Genomic DNA, 16,590 nt, shown 5'->3' with positions numbered 1-16,590 from the left:
ATGCGATAGAAGAAGAAACAGGAGTCGATTTAGAAGAGACAGGGTATCCAGTATTAGAATCTGAATGTAAAAGAGATTTGGAGGATTTAAGGTCAAATAAGGCAGAAGGGATGGATAACATTCCATCAGAATTTCTAAAATCATTAGGGGAAGCGGCAACAAAACAACCATTTACATTGGTGTGTAGAATGTGTGTGTCTGGCAACATACCATCTGACTTTTGGAAAAGCATCATCCACACAATTCCGAAGATGGCATGAGCTGACAAGTGCAAGAATTATCGAACAATCAGCTTAACAGCTCATGCATCCAAGTTGCTTACAAGAATAATATACAGAAGAATGGAAAAGAAAATTGAGGATGTGCTAGATGGTGTTCGGTTTGGCTTTAGGAAAAGTAAAGGTACGAGAGGCGATTCTGACATTGTGGTTAATTATGGAAGCAAGATAAAAGAAAAATCAAGACCCGTTCATAGGATTTGTTGACCTGGAAAAGCGTTCAACAATGTAAAATGGTGCAAGATGTTCAAAATTCGGGAAAAAATAGGGGTAAGGTAAGGTATAGGGAGAGATGGGTCATATACAATACGGACAACAGCCATATACAATATGGACAACAGCCAAGAGTGAATAATAAGAGTGGACGACCAAGAATGAAGTGCTCGTACTAAAAAGTGTGTAAGACAAGGATGTAGCCTTTCACCTCTAGTATTCAGTCTGTACATGAGGAAGCAATGATGGAAATAAGAGAAAGGTTCAGCAGTGGAATTAAAAAATTAAAGGTGAAAGGATATCAATGATGCAATTCACTGATGACATTGCTATCCTGAGTTAAAGTGAAGAAGAACTACATGATCTGCTGAACGGAATGAACAGTCTAATGAGTACACAGTATGGAATGAGGACAAATCGAAGAAAGATGAAGGTAATGAGAACAGTGAGAAACTTGACATCAGGATTGATGGTTACAAAGTCGATGAAGTTGGGGAATTCTGCTACCTAGGAAGTAAAATAACCAGTGATGGATGGAGCAAGGAGGACATCAGAAGCAGACTAGCTATGGCAAAAAAGGCATTTCTGGTCAAGAGAAGTCTACTAATACCAAATATCGGCCTTAATTGAGGAAGAGATTTCTGAGAATGTACGTCTGGAGTACAGCATTGTGTGGTAGTGAAACATGGACTATGGGAAAACCGAAACAGAAGAGAATTGAAGCATTTGAGATGTGGTGCTAGAGACGAATGTTGAAAATTAGGTGGATTGGTAAGGTGAGGAATGAGGAAGTTCTACACAGAATCGGAGAGGAAAGGAATATGTGGAAAACACTGATAAGGAGAAGGGACTGGATGATAGGACATCTGCTAAGACATGAGGGAATGACTTCCATGGTACTAGAGGGAGCTGTAGAGAGCAAAAACTTTAGAGGAAGACATAGATTGGAATACATCCAGCAAATAATTGTGACCATAGGTTGCAAGTGCTACTCTGAGATGAAGTGGTTAGCACAGGAGAGGATTTCATGGTGGGCTGCATCAAACTAGTCAAACTACTGATGACCCAAGAAAATAGTAGTTCAATAATTTTCATCCTGTATGGATTACTTTTAGTGTCTCGTTTCCTAATTTAATGCTCTTATCATCCTCTAATTCAATTCAGCTGCATTCCACTACCATTTTTTACTTTTGACGATGTTAATCATATAGGCTCTTCTTAAGTCTCCATTCATTCTCTCCAACTGCTCTTCCGAGACCTTTGGCTTTTGTGTTAGAACTGAAATGTCATCACCAAAGTTTTTATTTAATCTCTTTTAACACATTCAACACTATGCCCATACACCTTATGGGCGCACATGTTTTGGCTGTGGCAACAGAGCATGTATCCTGTACAGGCGCAACTTTTGCGGTTGCTGAGAGGTGTTTTTCAATGAGCTACATGGCTGGCTGCTGTGAGATAACTGCAGTAGTTCGTATTTTGTCTACTAGATGCAGCAGCAGTTGATGAGTTCTGTGTATCAGTTGTGTGAGTAGAATATCTTTCAGTATAGCGATTGGTTCTTTGATGACATTTTCATATGATGTGGAGCTGTAAATTTGGAATTGTGTATGAGTTTTGAGTGAAAATGACAACTAGAGGCCTCTGGGAAAGTGAAGTTCTGGATTTTTTTATTTGGAGGAAATGACACTCATATTGACATCAGCGATAATGTCAGTAATTAAGAGCGAAACACACTATTTTTTTCTTTTTATCTGACTTGAATTATGGTTTTTCCATTAGATGAGGAGCTGCGACGATCAACAAATGGTACAGCAACAAATGCAATGGTGCAGGAGCACGACGCTCAGCGCACAGCCCCAGTTTTCAGTATTTCAGTCGGCATCTGGAGCCACTTGTTTGCGAATGGGAACTGATGTTTACAATTGTTTTTGATATTTTTTAGTGATGGTTTTATGCGAAACATAAAGACCAAGACAAACAGATACGCAGATACAAAAATTGCTGCAATGAAATGGTGAAATGAGATAAAAAAGAACTATGTGGCACCAATGGGGTCCAGTAAAACTACACAAAAGGTATATTGGTTTTATGCAACAGTTATGCATATGTGTGTCATGAAGTTATCAAAGCTTGATGACTGTTGGTCAACTGATCCATTTTTACAAACAGGCTCTGCGAGCTGATTGTTGATCTGTGATAGGCTTTTCAGTATTATGTTCACACTGTATGGCAATGACAACTCAAAGTACATAAAAAAAGAGGAAAACCATGATCCTCTTCTTAAAATTAGACCCAAGTTAGACTTTTTTGTCAACAAATGAAGAGCCAGTTTCATGCCATATGAAAATTTGACTATAAATGAAGCTATTTGTCCATTTTGTGGATGTGTTAGCTTTAGGGTATACATGAAAAATAAACTCAGTAAATATGGCATGAAAGTTTACGCACTTTGTGGTGGTGCAACAGGCAGTGTCCAGAACTGTGATGTTTACACATGATCAGCAGGGAGGACTGACAGACAGTTCTCCATATTACGGTAAAGGCCACTGTATTTACATAGGTAGTTACTACACTAGTGTTCCTCTACTGAAGATGTTATGGGAAGAAAATACATTAGCTGTTGGAACTGGAATGTAAAACAGAAAAGCTTCAAAACAAAGAAACTGAAGCAAAATGGAATGATATTTTTAAGGAATGGTCCCATTCTAGCACTGAAGTGGAAAAATAAGCGTGATGTATACTGTCTATCCACAAAACATCAGGCTACCACCAAAGACTTTCCAGTACATTCAAAAGGTGGTATTACAACAGTAATGAAACCAGACATTGTAACTGGCAACAGTATGAACAAGACTGGTGTAGATCTTGTGGATCAGCTCTACAGTTACTATGCATTCACACGTAAAACAATGAAGTTATGGAAAAAACTTTTCTTTCATGCTTTTGTAATGTTTGTCATGAACAGTTTTATTTTGGTCAGAGACATCAGTAAACAGAAAAATCCGTCTTGTGGACTTCATAAAGAGAAGTTAGTTTGAAATTGGTAGCAACAGGAGGAGACTTTAGATCTTTAGAACCAACACATGGCACTAGCCTGGACAGAAATTTTTGTCGTCACTTTCCAGAAAAAGTATCTCCCACTGCCAACATAGTAAGTATTACGCATCATTGCAAAGTTTGCTCCAACAAAGGGAACAAAGAGACCGGCAAGCGGATAAAAAAAAGTAGATGGTGGTGCAAGGACTGCAATGTAGGTCTCTGTGTACCTCACTGCTTTCAGGATTACCACTTGACAGTGAATTCTGTATAAAATATACAGGGTGATTCACGAAGATATGCAAATATTTTAATATGTTATTTTACAAGTAAAACTAAAGGAAAAAGTTCATATAAACATAGGTCCGCAAATTTGTAGTTATGGAGTTAGCGGCTAATAAAAGATTTTGCATGAAATTTAGCAACTTTGCTAATATGAAGCCATCGCAAAACTGTAAAAGGTTAAAGTAAAGCACAATTCCTGCTTATTTTGTTATTGGTCTGGTGAATCTAATAAAATGTCCCAGATGTGTTTCTGCAATAGTTGCAATGCATGCAATAGTCGAAATTAAGAACAACCCTGTGAAACTAAAATGAGCAACAAAAGTTGTTCATACATGTGCAGCTAAATGCGTTGAACTCGGTGGAGACATTTTTGAACAATTATTGTCAATGTATTGTGAAACTGTTTGTACATTGTACAACTTCCTTACCACTGAGCTTTGTTGTTTCCTCTTTAACATGAATTCGTGTGTGCTATGGTATTAATAAAAGCAGATTATCTGACATTTATACAGTTTCTGTTAACATTATTACTATCAATTTTCGAAAATTAAATTCTCTACAACTTCTGTTGAAAACTTTGTGCAATTTTCTGACATTTAAAAAACAAATTGGGCCAAGTAGTTCTAAATTAAAAATTTTACAAAATTATGTCTTTGCTTCTCGGAATGTTTTGGAAAACTATTGCAGATACACATCTGCGACATGTTTTATTAGGTTCACCAGATCAATAAAAACATAAATGTAAATCGTGCTTTACTTTAACCTCGTACAGTTTTGTGTTGGCTTCGTATTAGCGAAGTGTGCTAAATATGAAAATCGCCAGTGCACCTGCACAGTCAAGGCGCATACATAGCAGTGTGGAATGTGTCAACTGTAGTTCCCTGCCCAAATTCCACAAGTGTATTCCAGTCACCACAAAAGCTTTCTCTAAATCTACAAATTATATTTAAGTCTTCCTTTCTTCAGTCTATCTTCTAAGATAAATCGTGGGCTCAGTATTGCCATGCTTGTTCCTACATTTCTCCTGAACCCAAACTGACGTTCCCCGAGATCACCTTTCATCAGAATTTCTATTCTGTAAATAATGTCTAACAGTATTTTGCAGCCATGACTTATTAAACCGGAGGTTTGGTAATATTCACACCTATTGGCACCTACGTGCTTTGGAAATGGAGCAATTATATTCTTCTTGAAGTAGAAGGGTATTTGATCTGTCTCATATACGACACGCAATCAAAAAATGTGATGACTGATTTTTTAACAGCAGCTGCTGGCACTACAACCATTTGATGTAATTTGTCCAATAGCCTGATCCGTCGAAATGGGCAGTGCCAAGTTGGAACTCATTCTGACTTGTCAGTCAACATCTAGAGATGCTAGAGTGATGTGCTGTTTACTATGTCTGTAACACATCAAGGATTATGAACAGTGCATGACCATTAAGTTCTGTTTCAAGTTGCACAAACATGCTAAAGAAACTAATGAAATATTGAAATTGGTGTATGGCGCCAATGCTGTAAATCTGAAGACTTTCTACAAGTGGTATGAGTGATTTAAAAGTGAAAGTGAATCATTAGAAGACAAATAATGTTCAGAACATCCATTAACCTCAAAACCACAAGAACATATCCAAAAAGTGTCAAAAATTGTTTTTTCAAGCAGACGGCGGCAAAAAGTGAAAAAAATTGTATGTTCAAACAGGTGGATAACCGTTGAAGAGCATACTGAAGAACTTAGCATCTCTTGATAATTTGCAAATTAGATTAGTAGGTGTAAAATTTGTTCCCAGACTTTTTGAGTGGTGAACAGGAGAAAAAATCATGTGTCAGTTTGCTTAGAGTTGAATGATCATCTTCATTTAGGTTCAGACTTCATGCCCAAAATTGTAACTAGATATCAAAATTGCATCCATTTGTTTGATGCTGAGATGAAAATCCAGATTTCCAATGGGAAAACCAGTGAACCTCTTCACCCTAAAAAGACATGTCAGTCAAAATTAAACAGCAAAGCCATACTCATGTATGTATGTATGTATGTATGTATGTATGTTTGTTTGTTTGTTTCTTCCTTCTTCTTCCTCCTCCTTCCTCTTCCTCTTCCTCCCCCCCCCCCCCCCCCCCCTTCCCCCTTCTAATATTGAGAGCATAGTGCAATCATGTACACTGAGTGTACAGGTTTGTAGCTTGAGTGTATAGGTTTGTAGCCTATCCCTGGGAACTCGTGTACAAAGAGAGGGGCCAGAAAAATTGGCCAGTGGCTTCCTCCTGTATTGTGACAGTGCACTGTGCCACACCTCGCATTTGGTTCATTAGTTTTTGGCCAGAAAAGGGTTACTATCTGTCCACAACTGCCTTACTCATTTTGTGAATCCTGCCTCTTTCCAAAAACTAAAGCACTGCTTAAAGGAAAATAGTTTGACACAATTCCTGACATTGAGAAGGCCACGACAGAGATTCTGAATACCCTTCCAAAAGAAGCCTTCCAGAAATGCTTCCAGTCATTGATTAAACATTGGGATAAGTACATTGCTAGCCAGTGACAGTACTTTGAAGGAGGTTAAATCAAATTCAATGCAAGCTTATTGGTTTGTTTCTAATAAAACTATTCACCATGTTTTTCGATCATGACTCGCATTTTGCATACCAGGAGGAATAGTTTTGTCATGGCTGGCTCCCCCAAGAGTCTCGGTGATTAGAGGGAATGTCATCTGCTCTAGGGGCCTTGTTCGACACCCCCGGGATAACAAGGCCGTCCAGCAGTGTTAGTGACGTCACACTAAGCGGCCCATAGCCGACGCAGCAGTCCACGGACACCTCCGTACAGATGAGCCTGATGCTAGCGATCTTCTGTCCGCCATACAGAAAGGAGCGAACTATAATTCGAACCAAAGACCAAATTATATATATTCTTGTAAACAGCATAAAGGTTCATAACGAAATACCGATTACATATACGGGCAGGAATAAGTTTAATCGATTGAGGAACTTTGCCACTATTTTATAATTGTCAGAACACTATTTAGCTTTAAAACTCGCATACAGGTGGTGACAAATGCCAACTGACAGCAGGACTTAACATTTTCAAGCTATTACACTCAAAGTAAATTATCTTAAACACTGTCATACATAGCAAAACCCTCACAACTTTCGTTTACAATAAGGTAACAAGAGTTCGCTTATCTCATAAAACACATGACTATTGTGAATTTACTCATATGTTCATGGTGACAGCTCTTTTCAAGAATTTTTACAAGTGTATCCCCAGTAATAAAGAATGGAAACAAAAGATAGATATCAAATATTCTCCTTTTAACATAGACATCACTGAACACAAGATTCTGTCTTGCACTGTGATACTAAGGGACTGCTCTTTCCTTTAAGAAAAGCCTGACAATTTGAAGTTCACTCTGCTATTGAAGATACACTTCTTGAAACAATATTAAAAATGTTATGAAAGGTAAGGAAATGGTTCAAATGGCTCTGAGCACTATGGGACTTAACATCTATGGTCATCAGTCCCCTAGAACTTAGAACTACTTAAACCTAACTAACCTAAGGACAGCACACAACACCCAGCCATCACGAGGCAGAGAAAATCCCTGACCCCGCCGGGAATCGAACCCAGGCGTGGGAAGCGAGAACGCTACCGCACGACCGTAAGGAAATGAAAAACAACCAAGTCCATTACATGTAAGAATGTGAGCAAATGGCTGAGGCTCTCTTTACTTGCCATTTTCAATCTCTCTACAGCTTTTCCACGTAGAAATAACCAACTGCAAGTCTCATTATTGCTGTCTGTTACTAACAAAGTGCTTTTCTATTTAGAAAACCTGACAATTTGATGTTCATTCTGGTACTGAAGATAAACACTTTTCAGAGGAGTTCTAGAACCTATTCCTGCCCGTATATGTAATCGGTATTTCGTTATAAACCTTTATGCTGTTTACAAGAATACATATAATTTGGTCTTTGGTTCGAATTATAGTTCGCTCCTTTCTGTATGACGGACAGAAGATCGTTAGCATCAGGCGCGTCTGTACGGAGGTGTCTGTGGACTGCTGCGTTGGCTATGGGCCGCTTAGTGTGACGTCACTAACACTGCTGGACGGCCTTGTTATCCCGGGGGTGTCGCCTTGTTTCCCTCTGAGTCTTTCAGAGCTCTGTCAAATTCTTCTTGCAGTATTGTATCCTTCATCTCATCTTTATTTGCATCCTCTTCCCCTTTTACAACATTGTCTTCAAATTCATTGCACTTTTATAGCTTGAGGTTTTTCACATTGGCTTGGGCTGCATAGTGGTTTGTTATATTTCTTCTCATGCACCAAACAAATAAATTGCCACCTGAACACACCTTTTATATACATTGAATGTTGCTTACCGAATATCTGGTAGCTGTTAAGTATTATTAATGAGGGTCCAGCTAGTCCATACCCTGAATTCGAGTGCCTTCTTTGTCCTTCACTCTGCCACATAAATAAGAAGTGAGATTCAGTTCACCTTCCTATATTGTCTTCAAAATTACAACTCAATACATGATAAATGAGGACAGCTACCAACTCAAATACTGCCTGTCTCTACTATGCACATAACAGATCTGATATTGAAATTGATAATTAAGTCACAATACATGTATTGTCTTTGACATTTTGTATTCTTAAATTTTCTGGAGCTCTTTCTTCCACTCCAACTGCTCCATAGAACTCCTATCTCCACCTCAGCGGGTTGGGTTGTCTGAGTGCTACCCAGTTCCATAAAGTCATTGGATCTTCAGCTCTGGTATCAGTACCTATGATTTAAAACACCTCCCAACAGTGGGGTGCTCACCACTTACCAACTACTCTCTGTGACGAACATCTTTTCTCTGACATATGTATCTAAGGATGTGATATCTCTGTCATGGAATGGGATGTATCACTACAAGCTTTCCTTCCATGTTTCAACTCTTGCTTTGTTTGTTATTATTGGCTTTTCATTTGAATCTTGACATTCATGCAGCTGCTTCACTTTTCTCCTAAGACCTCTCTAATTTTTCTATAGGCAGTATTTATCTTTGCCCTAGCCATGCATGTTTCTACAGCGTGTATTATTCCTGTAGCCATTCCGTCTTAACCATTTTGCATTTTCTGTCAGTCTCATTTTTTAAACACCTGTTTTTCTTTTGACCAGTTCATTTGCAGTGTTTCATATTTTATCCTTTCATAAATTAAATTCCCATGTATCTTCCAGTGATTTCTGCTGAGCCTTATCTTTTTGTTATTTGATTCTCTGCTGCCTTCACTATTTCATCTCTCAAAGATATCCATTCATCTTATGTAGTGCTTCTTAATACTTTTTCTGTCAATTGTTTACTAATGCTCACAATGGAAGTATTTGATTATTTCAATTTACCACCTACTGTGAAGTGGCTAACAGCAGAAGGTAAACCATTTCCACCTATATAAGTGTGATAGGATGTTCAGTAATGCTAAGTCTCTCATTTGAGCCCAGGAGTACCATGAACATACAAAATGCCAATCAGTATCAGAATTTAAAAATACAATTGTAACATGTCTTCCATCAACAGGTTGCTTACTCATTTATAAGTCCAGACTCTTCCAGAATTCAGATTTGTACCTTCTTGCATTCTCAGAAGCCAAGATTTGTTAACTATCAAGGGAATTTAATTTGTCATTATATTCATGAAACTATGTGCTGTACAACAAGCTTCATTTGTATGTTTACAAAAAATGACATTTTGCAAGACTTTTTCTTTCATTATTGTACCTTTCGAAAGTTTTCATATGATTTATGTTGCTTTATGATGCTAGATAATGCTATCTCTAGCAGTTATTTAGCTGTTATTTACTCACCAAGAGGACACTGGCAATTTCTCTTTGTTGGAAATGTGTAAGGTCCTAAAACATGGTAAACTAACCCAGTAACACAATGATCAATAATATACTAGTAGTTCAGAACACTGCCAAAGAGTATAGTGTCAGGAAAAACTAAAAGATGTAGTGCCTTAGAGGCGTTTGAGAAAATAAGCTCCAGAAATGAAACGTATGTAACACAATGTTCACATTACTTTATCAAAATCTCATGAAAATTGGAAATACAAAATAATGAACTTGCATTGGAAGAAATTGTATTAAAATCATTGTCCATCTATCCAAGGTTTTATGTGATTTCACTACTAATCTGTGATGATTCCTTAGCAAACTACTGAGCCAGTCTTTCTCCATTCTTGCCCAGTCTGAGCTGGAGCTCCATTTCTGATTATCTTCTTGTTGATTGATTGTTATCATTCTTTCCAAAACTTGAAAGTAAGATGTAAGAGTATTGTGTCTTCCTGATGCAATTCTTGTAACAAGCAAAAACAAATCGGTACATTTGTTCTAGGGGTAAATGTTACTGAAAACTGAGAAAATTGGGGAAATACCATGTGAAGATAAGGAGAGCAATGTGAGTCATTCAGTGAGCCCAAAAGTAAAATTTTCTTCCATACTGATGAAAAATCTTATGATATTTTGTTCTTTTGTAAAGTGAATAAGTGGATTAATATTATCTATACAGTTTCTTAGTGATCATATTAATACCAAAATGGAGGATGACAGAGAGAAGGCCAAAATAATGAATTCAGTCTTCTGAAATTGCTTCACTGATAAAAAAAAATCCTTCTGTTCTTCCTTTCAATCATTGCTGAAATGACAGATATTGAGATACTCGATCACAGAATAGAAAGCCAATGAAAATAGCTCTACAGAAGAATGGCTGTTTGTCCTGATGGAATACCTATATGGTTATTTGTAGATTATACGGAACAACTAGTTCTCCTCTTAGCAGCATTTTACTGTAGGTCATTGGAGCAACAAAGTATTTGAAGCAATTGCAAAAGGGCGCAGATCACTCCCATTTCCAAGAAACATTGGTGGACAGATATCTATAGGCCACTATCACTGATGTCAATCAATTGTAGAACATGTGTAATGTGTTTGTGTAAGGTGTTTTATGCATGTGTTTATGAATCTTTTTGGAAAACACTTGTCCATGTGGGATGCAGAAGCATGACAGAGATGTGCACATTAATTCTTCCCACATTCATTGCAAAATTATCATGATGGGAAAACTAGATAAATTCTAACAGATATCAAGGCTTAGCAAGAGTTGTTTCTCCTGTGCAGTGTTCAAAAATGGTGCAGTGAATGGTGGGAAACAATAGTGCTACCTGAAGTAACGTAGGCCACAAACCATAAGGTAGCTTGCAGGCTGCAGATCACAGAATAGAAAGCCACCAAAAATAGCTTAACAGAAGAATGCTATAGGTCCTAATTGAATATCTGTATGGTTATTTGTGGCTAATGCGAAACAGCTAGCCTCTTAGCAGCACTTTACAATAGGTCACTGAAGCAACAAATTACTTGAATTAAGTGCAAAAAGACACAGATCATTCCCATTTTTAAGAAGGGATTTGCATAACTAAACTTTTTGAGTGACACTTGTAATTTCTAAAATATCTTGTTTCCTTCAAGCTTTCCATCTCATATAAACATAGACAAATTTCTAGAATGAGCCTCTTTTGTTCCTGACTACACTGCTCTTAATTGATAAGTTATTTTGTTTTATTATAGTTTCATTTGGTAGAGCCAGTATTTTACAAGTAATATTTACACACATTTTTCTTGAATTCACTGTTTCTGCCAGGGAACTTTCAAGGCAACTTGAAACTTTATACAATTTAGGATCATGAATATTCCTTTCTTAGTATGTAGCTACTATATTGAGGCTGAAACTGTTGTATTTGGAAAGTAGTTTCTAAATGGAGCAGCAAGAGGCTAGTGGAATGTGGGACGGGGGGATGGCTGGAAAAAGAATGTGCTTTTTTCCCTGCCAGTTGATTGTGTTAATCACAGTATTCAAAAAATTGCATTGTTTTGTTTCAGAACTTCACAAGATTCCCAGTGATGCTCACAGTTTCTTCAGTAAACCACAATTACCACCTCTTTCAATAAAATATGAGATATTCAGTACATCTGACACTGTGCAGACATACAACTTCTCTGAAAACATCAGTGAGAGACCTTTCTGCTCAGAGAGAATGGCTACTAGAAGTTTCATAAAATCAGAGGAAAACTGTGTGAAAGATATGGTATGATCATCTGTACATTTACATTCCATAACAGCAGAAATAAGAATCTGCAATTTGATTGTTTCTTGCTTTTGGTAAATTCTATATCCTGTTTCAGATACGACCAAAGAGGACACGTTACAAGGCCATAGTTATGCTGACATTTTCAGTAGATGGATTCAGTTGCGCAAAGAGCATAGCATCAGCATTGAGAAAAAAGCGTATAGGAGTTTTGATACTAGACGAACACCGTAATCGTCTAGTTTCAAATCCTGAATTGTTTATAACAGAATTCTTTCCACAGGTATACAATTTTTATACATGAAGAATAACAATACAGTAATTTAGAAAGGTCCTTTATTCCTGCAGTGTGGTGTAGCTTACTGTATTTGTTCATAACAACTGTCTTCAAACAACTAAGATGTTCTACTGTTGTTTCTAATTGGAGTTTCATGAGTAATTTTTGTGGAAATTCTCTACTACTTAACAACGACCATGGAAGAAAAGTATAAATTGTACAGCAGTAATTAATTTAGTCACAGTTCCAGATGTAATATGGTTTTGTTGTAACAAAAACTTTCAAACAGCTGGCATAACAGAATTAACTTATGTTTATTATTTGAGGAGACAATGAACACCAAATAAGTTATTCTGCATTCCCTTTGTGTCTATAGGCTAATCCAGAATTAAAGTGCTCATTGTGTGTATATATCAAAATAAGTGGAAAAAGAGCTGAAGCTCAAAAGATAGTGATGTGTAGGCCTACCTACCTCTCTCTCTCTCTCTCTCTCTCTCTCTGTGTGTGTGTGTGTGTGTGTGTGTGTGTGTGTGTTTTTTTACGTATCAACCAACTGGATATGAGTGGTTGCCTGTACTAATTTTTGTTTGTTGTTTATATCCTGGTATTTTCATCATTGTAATATTATCCATGAGCTAAGGTAATTAAAATTTAATGATCAGAGTTTACATACAGTGTATTCAAAATTAGCAAAGTTGTTTCTTCAATGAATTGTGCATAACAGCTTGTTAACCAATACAGTATGTCATATTTATTTACAACTTTGTACCTCTTTTGGTCTCACTCTGAAATCTCTGCGCTTTTATTACAAGCATTACATTGTGCATGTGAATGGCATAAATAAAAGTCCATTGCTGTATTTATCTCAAATTTTCCTATTACTGTGATGAAAATGTAGTTACCTGTGGATGTACCTACACATGCCACGGTAGTAGAAGTTTAACTACTTGCTGAGCAGATGATGAAAAAATTGAAGAAATATGTGACAAGATAAAATAAATTATTCACATCATTCAGGGAGACAAAAATTTAATAATTATGGGGACTGGAATTCAATAGTGTGAAAATGAATTGTAGGAGCATATGAGCTGGGGGTGAGGAATGAAGGGGAAAACTACAAGCTCGAATTTTAAACAGAGCACATGGTTTAAGAGCCGTATAGGATGGTTGCATACATGGGAGAGACCTGGAGACAGTAGAAGGTTTCAGATAGTTTGTATAATAGTGAGACAGAGATTTTGAAACCAGATTTTTAAACTGCAGAAAATTTCTGTGGCAGATGTAGACATTGGCTGTAATGTGTGGTGAAAAACGTTAGATTAAAATTTAAAAAATTGTGGAATGGTATGAAATTAAGGAGATGGGATGCGGATAAATTGGAAGAACCAGAGGTTGTTTAGAGTTTCAAAGGGGGGGACTAGCCAACACTTGACTGAAACAGGGGGAAAGGAATTCAATGGAAGATGAATGGCTACCTTTAGTAGACAGTTTATTGAAGGCAGCAGAGGAACAATTAGGAAAAGAGACAAGGCTCATTCACACAGGATATGGCACAGAGGATATTGAATGTAACTGATGAAGGGAGAAGTAAAGATAGTAAAAGGGAATACAGATGTCTTAAAAATTGGCATTGACAGGAAGTGCAAAACAGCAAACCATGAGTGGCTAGAGGAAAAATAGAAAGTTATAAACATACAAGACCATGGAGCAGGTAGATGTCACTTACTGGAAAATAAACAAAAGAAAAAAGGAATATTGGAGAAGAGAGAAGCAGATGTATGATTATCAAGTGCTTAGACAGCAAGTCAGTTCAAACGAAGAAGAGACGGTTGAAAGATGGAAGGAATATATAGAAGCACTGTACAAATGGAATTGGCTGGAAGATCATATTATGGAAAGGGAAGATAATTTAAATGAATGTGGGATGGTAGATATGAAATTGCAAGAAGAATTTGATAGAGCATTGAAAGACATAAGTCAAAAAAGTCATATGGAGTAGACACCATTTCCCAAGAATTATATAGAACCTTGGGAAAAAAATCATGATATAACCATTCAACCTAGTATACAAGACTTGTGAGACAGATGAAATATGCTCTGATTTAAAGGATAATGTAAAGACAGCTGGTGTTGAGAAGGGTGAATATTAGCAAACTAAGAGTTTAAAAATCATATTTGTAAAATACTGAGATGAGATGAATCTTTTACAAAAAGAATGGAAAGATTGGTAGAAGCCAATCTTGGGGAGATCAGTTTGGGATCTGGAGTAGTGTAGGAACATACTAGTCAATATTGATCCAGCAACTAATCTTAGAAGACAGACTGAGAAAAGGCAAGATCCAGAGAGAGCTTTTGAAAGTGTTGATTCGAATGGACTATCTGACATTCGGTAGATGGCAGGCATAAAATACAATGAGCAAAAGGTTATCTGTAACTTTTATGGAAAAAAGTCTGGAGTTATAAGAATTGAAGAACATGAAATGAAAGCAGTAGTTGAAAAAGTTTAGACAAGGTTCTATATTAGTCCTCACGTTATTCGGTCTGTATACTGAGCAAGCTGTGAAGGAACAAAGGTAAAATTTGGAAAGGAAATTAAAGTACAGGGTGAAGAAATAAAAAATTGATGGTAAAGGACTTGCAAGAGCAGTTAAATGGAATGGATAGGATTTCGAAAAGAAGTTAAAAGACAAATGTCAACATCAGTAGAACAAGTGTAGTGGAATGTAGCTGAAGTAAATCAGGTGGTAGTGAGAGAATAAGATTAGGAAATGAGACAATATAAATAGATGAGTTTTGCTATTTCGTCTGCAAACTAACTGACAGTGTTTGAAGTAGAGAAAGAAAGAGGGTATAAAATGCAGACTGTCAGTAGCAAGAAAATTTTCCTGAAATGTTGAACATAAAGTATTAGGAACTCTTATCTGAAAGCATTTGTCTGTAGTGTAGCCTCATATGGAAGTGAAACATACATAAGCAGTTAAGACAAGAAGACAATAGAATCTTTTCATATATGGTGCTCCTGAAGAATGCTGAAGATTAGATGGCTAGATCAACAAACTAGGTAAGAGCAACTTAATTGAAAATTTTGAGATTTTTATTTAAAAAAAAGTCTTGACTGGATAACATTTTTATGGACAATGTTTCAAAAAATATTAACTTTATTGAATTGCCAAGAAAATAAATTCATGGATCAGTTGAGTAAGAGAAGGGGTGGGTTAAAGGGACTGATTATGAAGAATCAAAGAATCGTCTCTTTAGTAGTGGTGGGAAATCAAGGCTTGACTACAGCAAGCAAGTTCAAATGCATGTCAGGTTGCAGTAATTATACAGAGATGAGTCTTGAACAGGGTCTTCTAGCATGGAGAACTGCATCAAACCAGTCTTCGGGGCAGAGACCTCAATACATGGATTACTTTGCTGTCTGCTGATGTGTCACAGTGTCAGGTAGTTGTGCAATATACTGTCTTAGGTGATCTGCATGTTGTAAATACCACAAGGATAGAGCTTTTCTTCTCACTTGTCTTTTTACTGCTAAATATTTTTTCTAGTGAAAGTATGTTTTCACATGTAATTTTTTTTTCCAGGTAAACTATGTAATCCCAATAGTGACTAAAGGTTACTTGGATGCGTTGACTGCTGAGTCATTGACTGAAGGTCCATTAACTTCTTGTATAGATGCCCGTTATGTGAAATTAATATACACATTGATGGTTAATCAGTATATAAAGAGTGGTTGCATTAATCTGAAAGTACGGTGCATCATCCCAGATGGCTGTGAGTGGCTTATGCAGGAGCATCCAGTTGTATGTAACCGCCCTGTGCTGCAGGCATGGCTGCCCGAAGATGAGATAGAAGTTCTAGCAGACTCAATCCTTTCTACTTCAAGACCTCATTCTGAGGAGTGAAACATACTGCATAAAGAACAATATAATTATGAAGATATATTTACTGCAAAAATTGCAATTGTAGGCACAAGTGTTTATAAGAGTATTTCTTCTGTAAAGGTTTATCAGTAAATAAAGCACAATTTCTTAAAAAATGCATTTTAAGCTGGCATTTTACTCAATAAAATGCTGTCCCGACAGTTTTGAAGGATCAGAAAAAGCCTGGTGACTACGAACAAGCATTCAATTGAAAATCAATTATCTGAGTGAAGCTCTGTTTTTTTTTTTTTTTTTTTTTTTTTTTAATAAAACATAACTGTAAAGTACTTTACTTTTACTGACTGAGTCAATACTACTACTACTACTATTACTGCTGCTGCTGTTGCAAACAGTTCGCAGACATGATGGGAACTTGTTGCTTAATGAAATTTACCTGAAGCTGTGAAAGTTGTCATCTGGCAACTTTTGAAAAGTCCTTAAAATTATTGAA

At 36.8% G+C, this 16,590-nt stretch overlaps 1 protein-coding gene across 1 annotated transcript in view; it reads left to right on the top strand.

Moving 5' to 3' along the window:
• LOC124606730 overlaps positions 1-16,259 on the top strand; it is an 88,172-nt gene extending 71,913 nt beyond the window's left edge. The window contains exons 6-8 of the mRNA XM_047138766.1: positions 11,734-11,939; positions 12,037-12,222; positions 15,801-16,259. Of these exons, the coding sequence (XP_046994722.1) occupies positions 11,734-11,939; positions 12,037-12,222; positions 15,801-16,121 (713 nt within the window). The 3' untranslated portion in view covers positions 16,122-16,259. The remainder of the gene's footprint in view (positions 1-11,733; positions 11,940-12,036; positions 12,223-15,800) is intronic.
• Positions 16,260-16,590: the final 331 nt, after the last annotated feature.

This window comes from Schistocerca americana, chromosome 1 (genome assembly GCF_021461395.2).
Source record: "Schistocerca americana isolate TAMUIC-IGC-003095 chromosome 1, iqSchAmer2.1, whole genome shotgun sequence".
NCBI lineage: Eukaryota > Metazoa > Arthropoda > Insecta > Orthoptera > Acrididae > Schistocerca > Schistocerca americana.
This window is presented reverse-complemented; position numbering and strand designations above follow the sequence as displayed.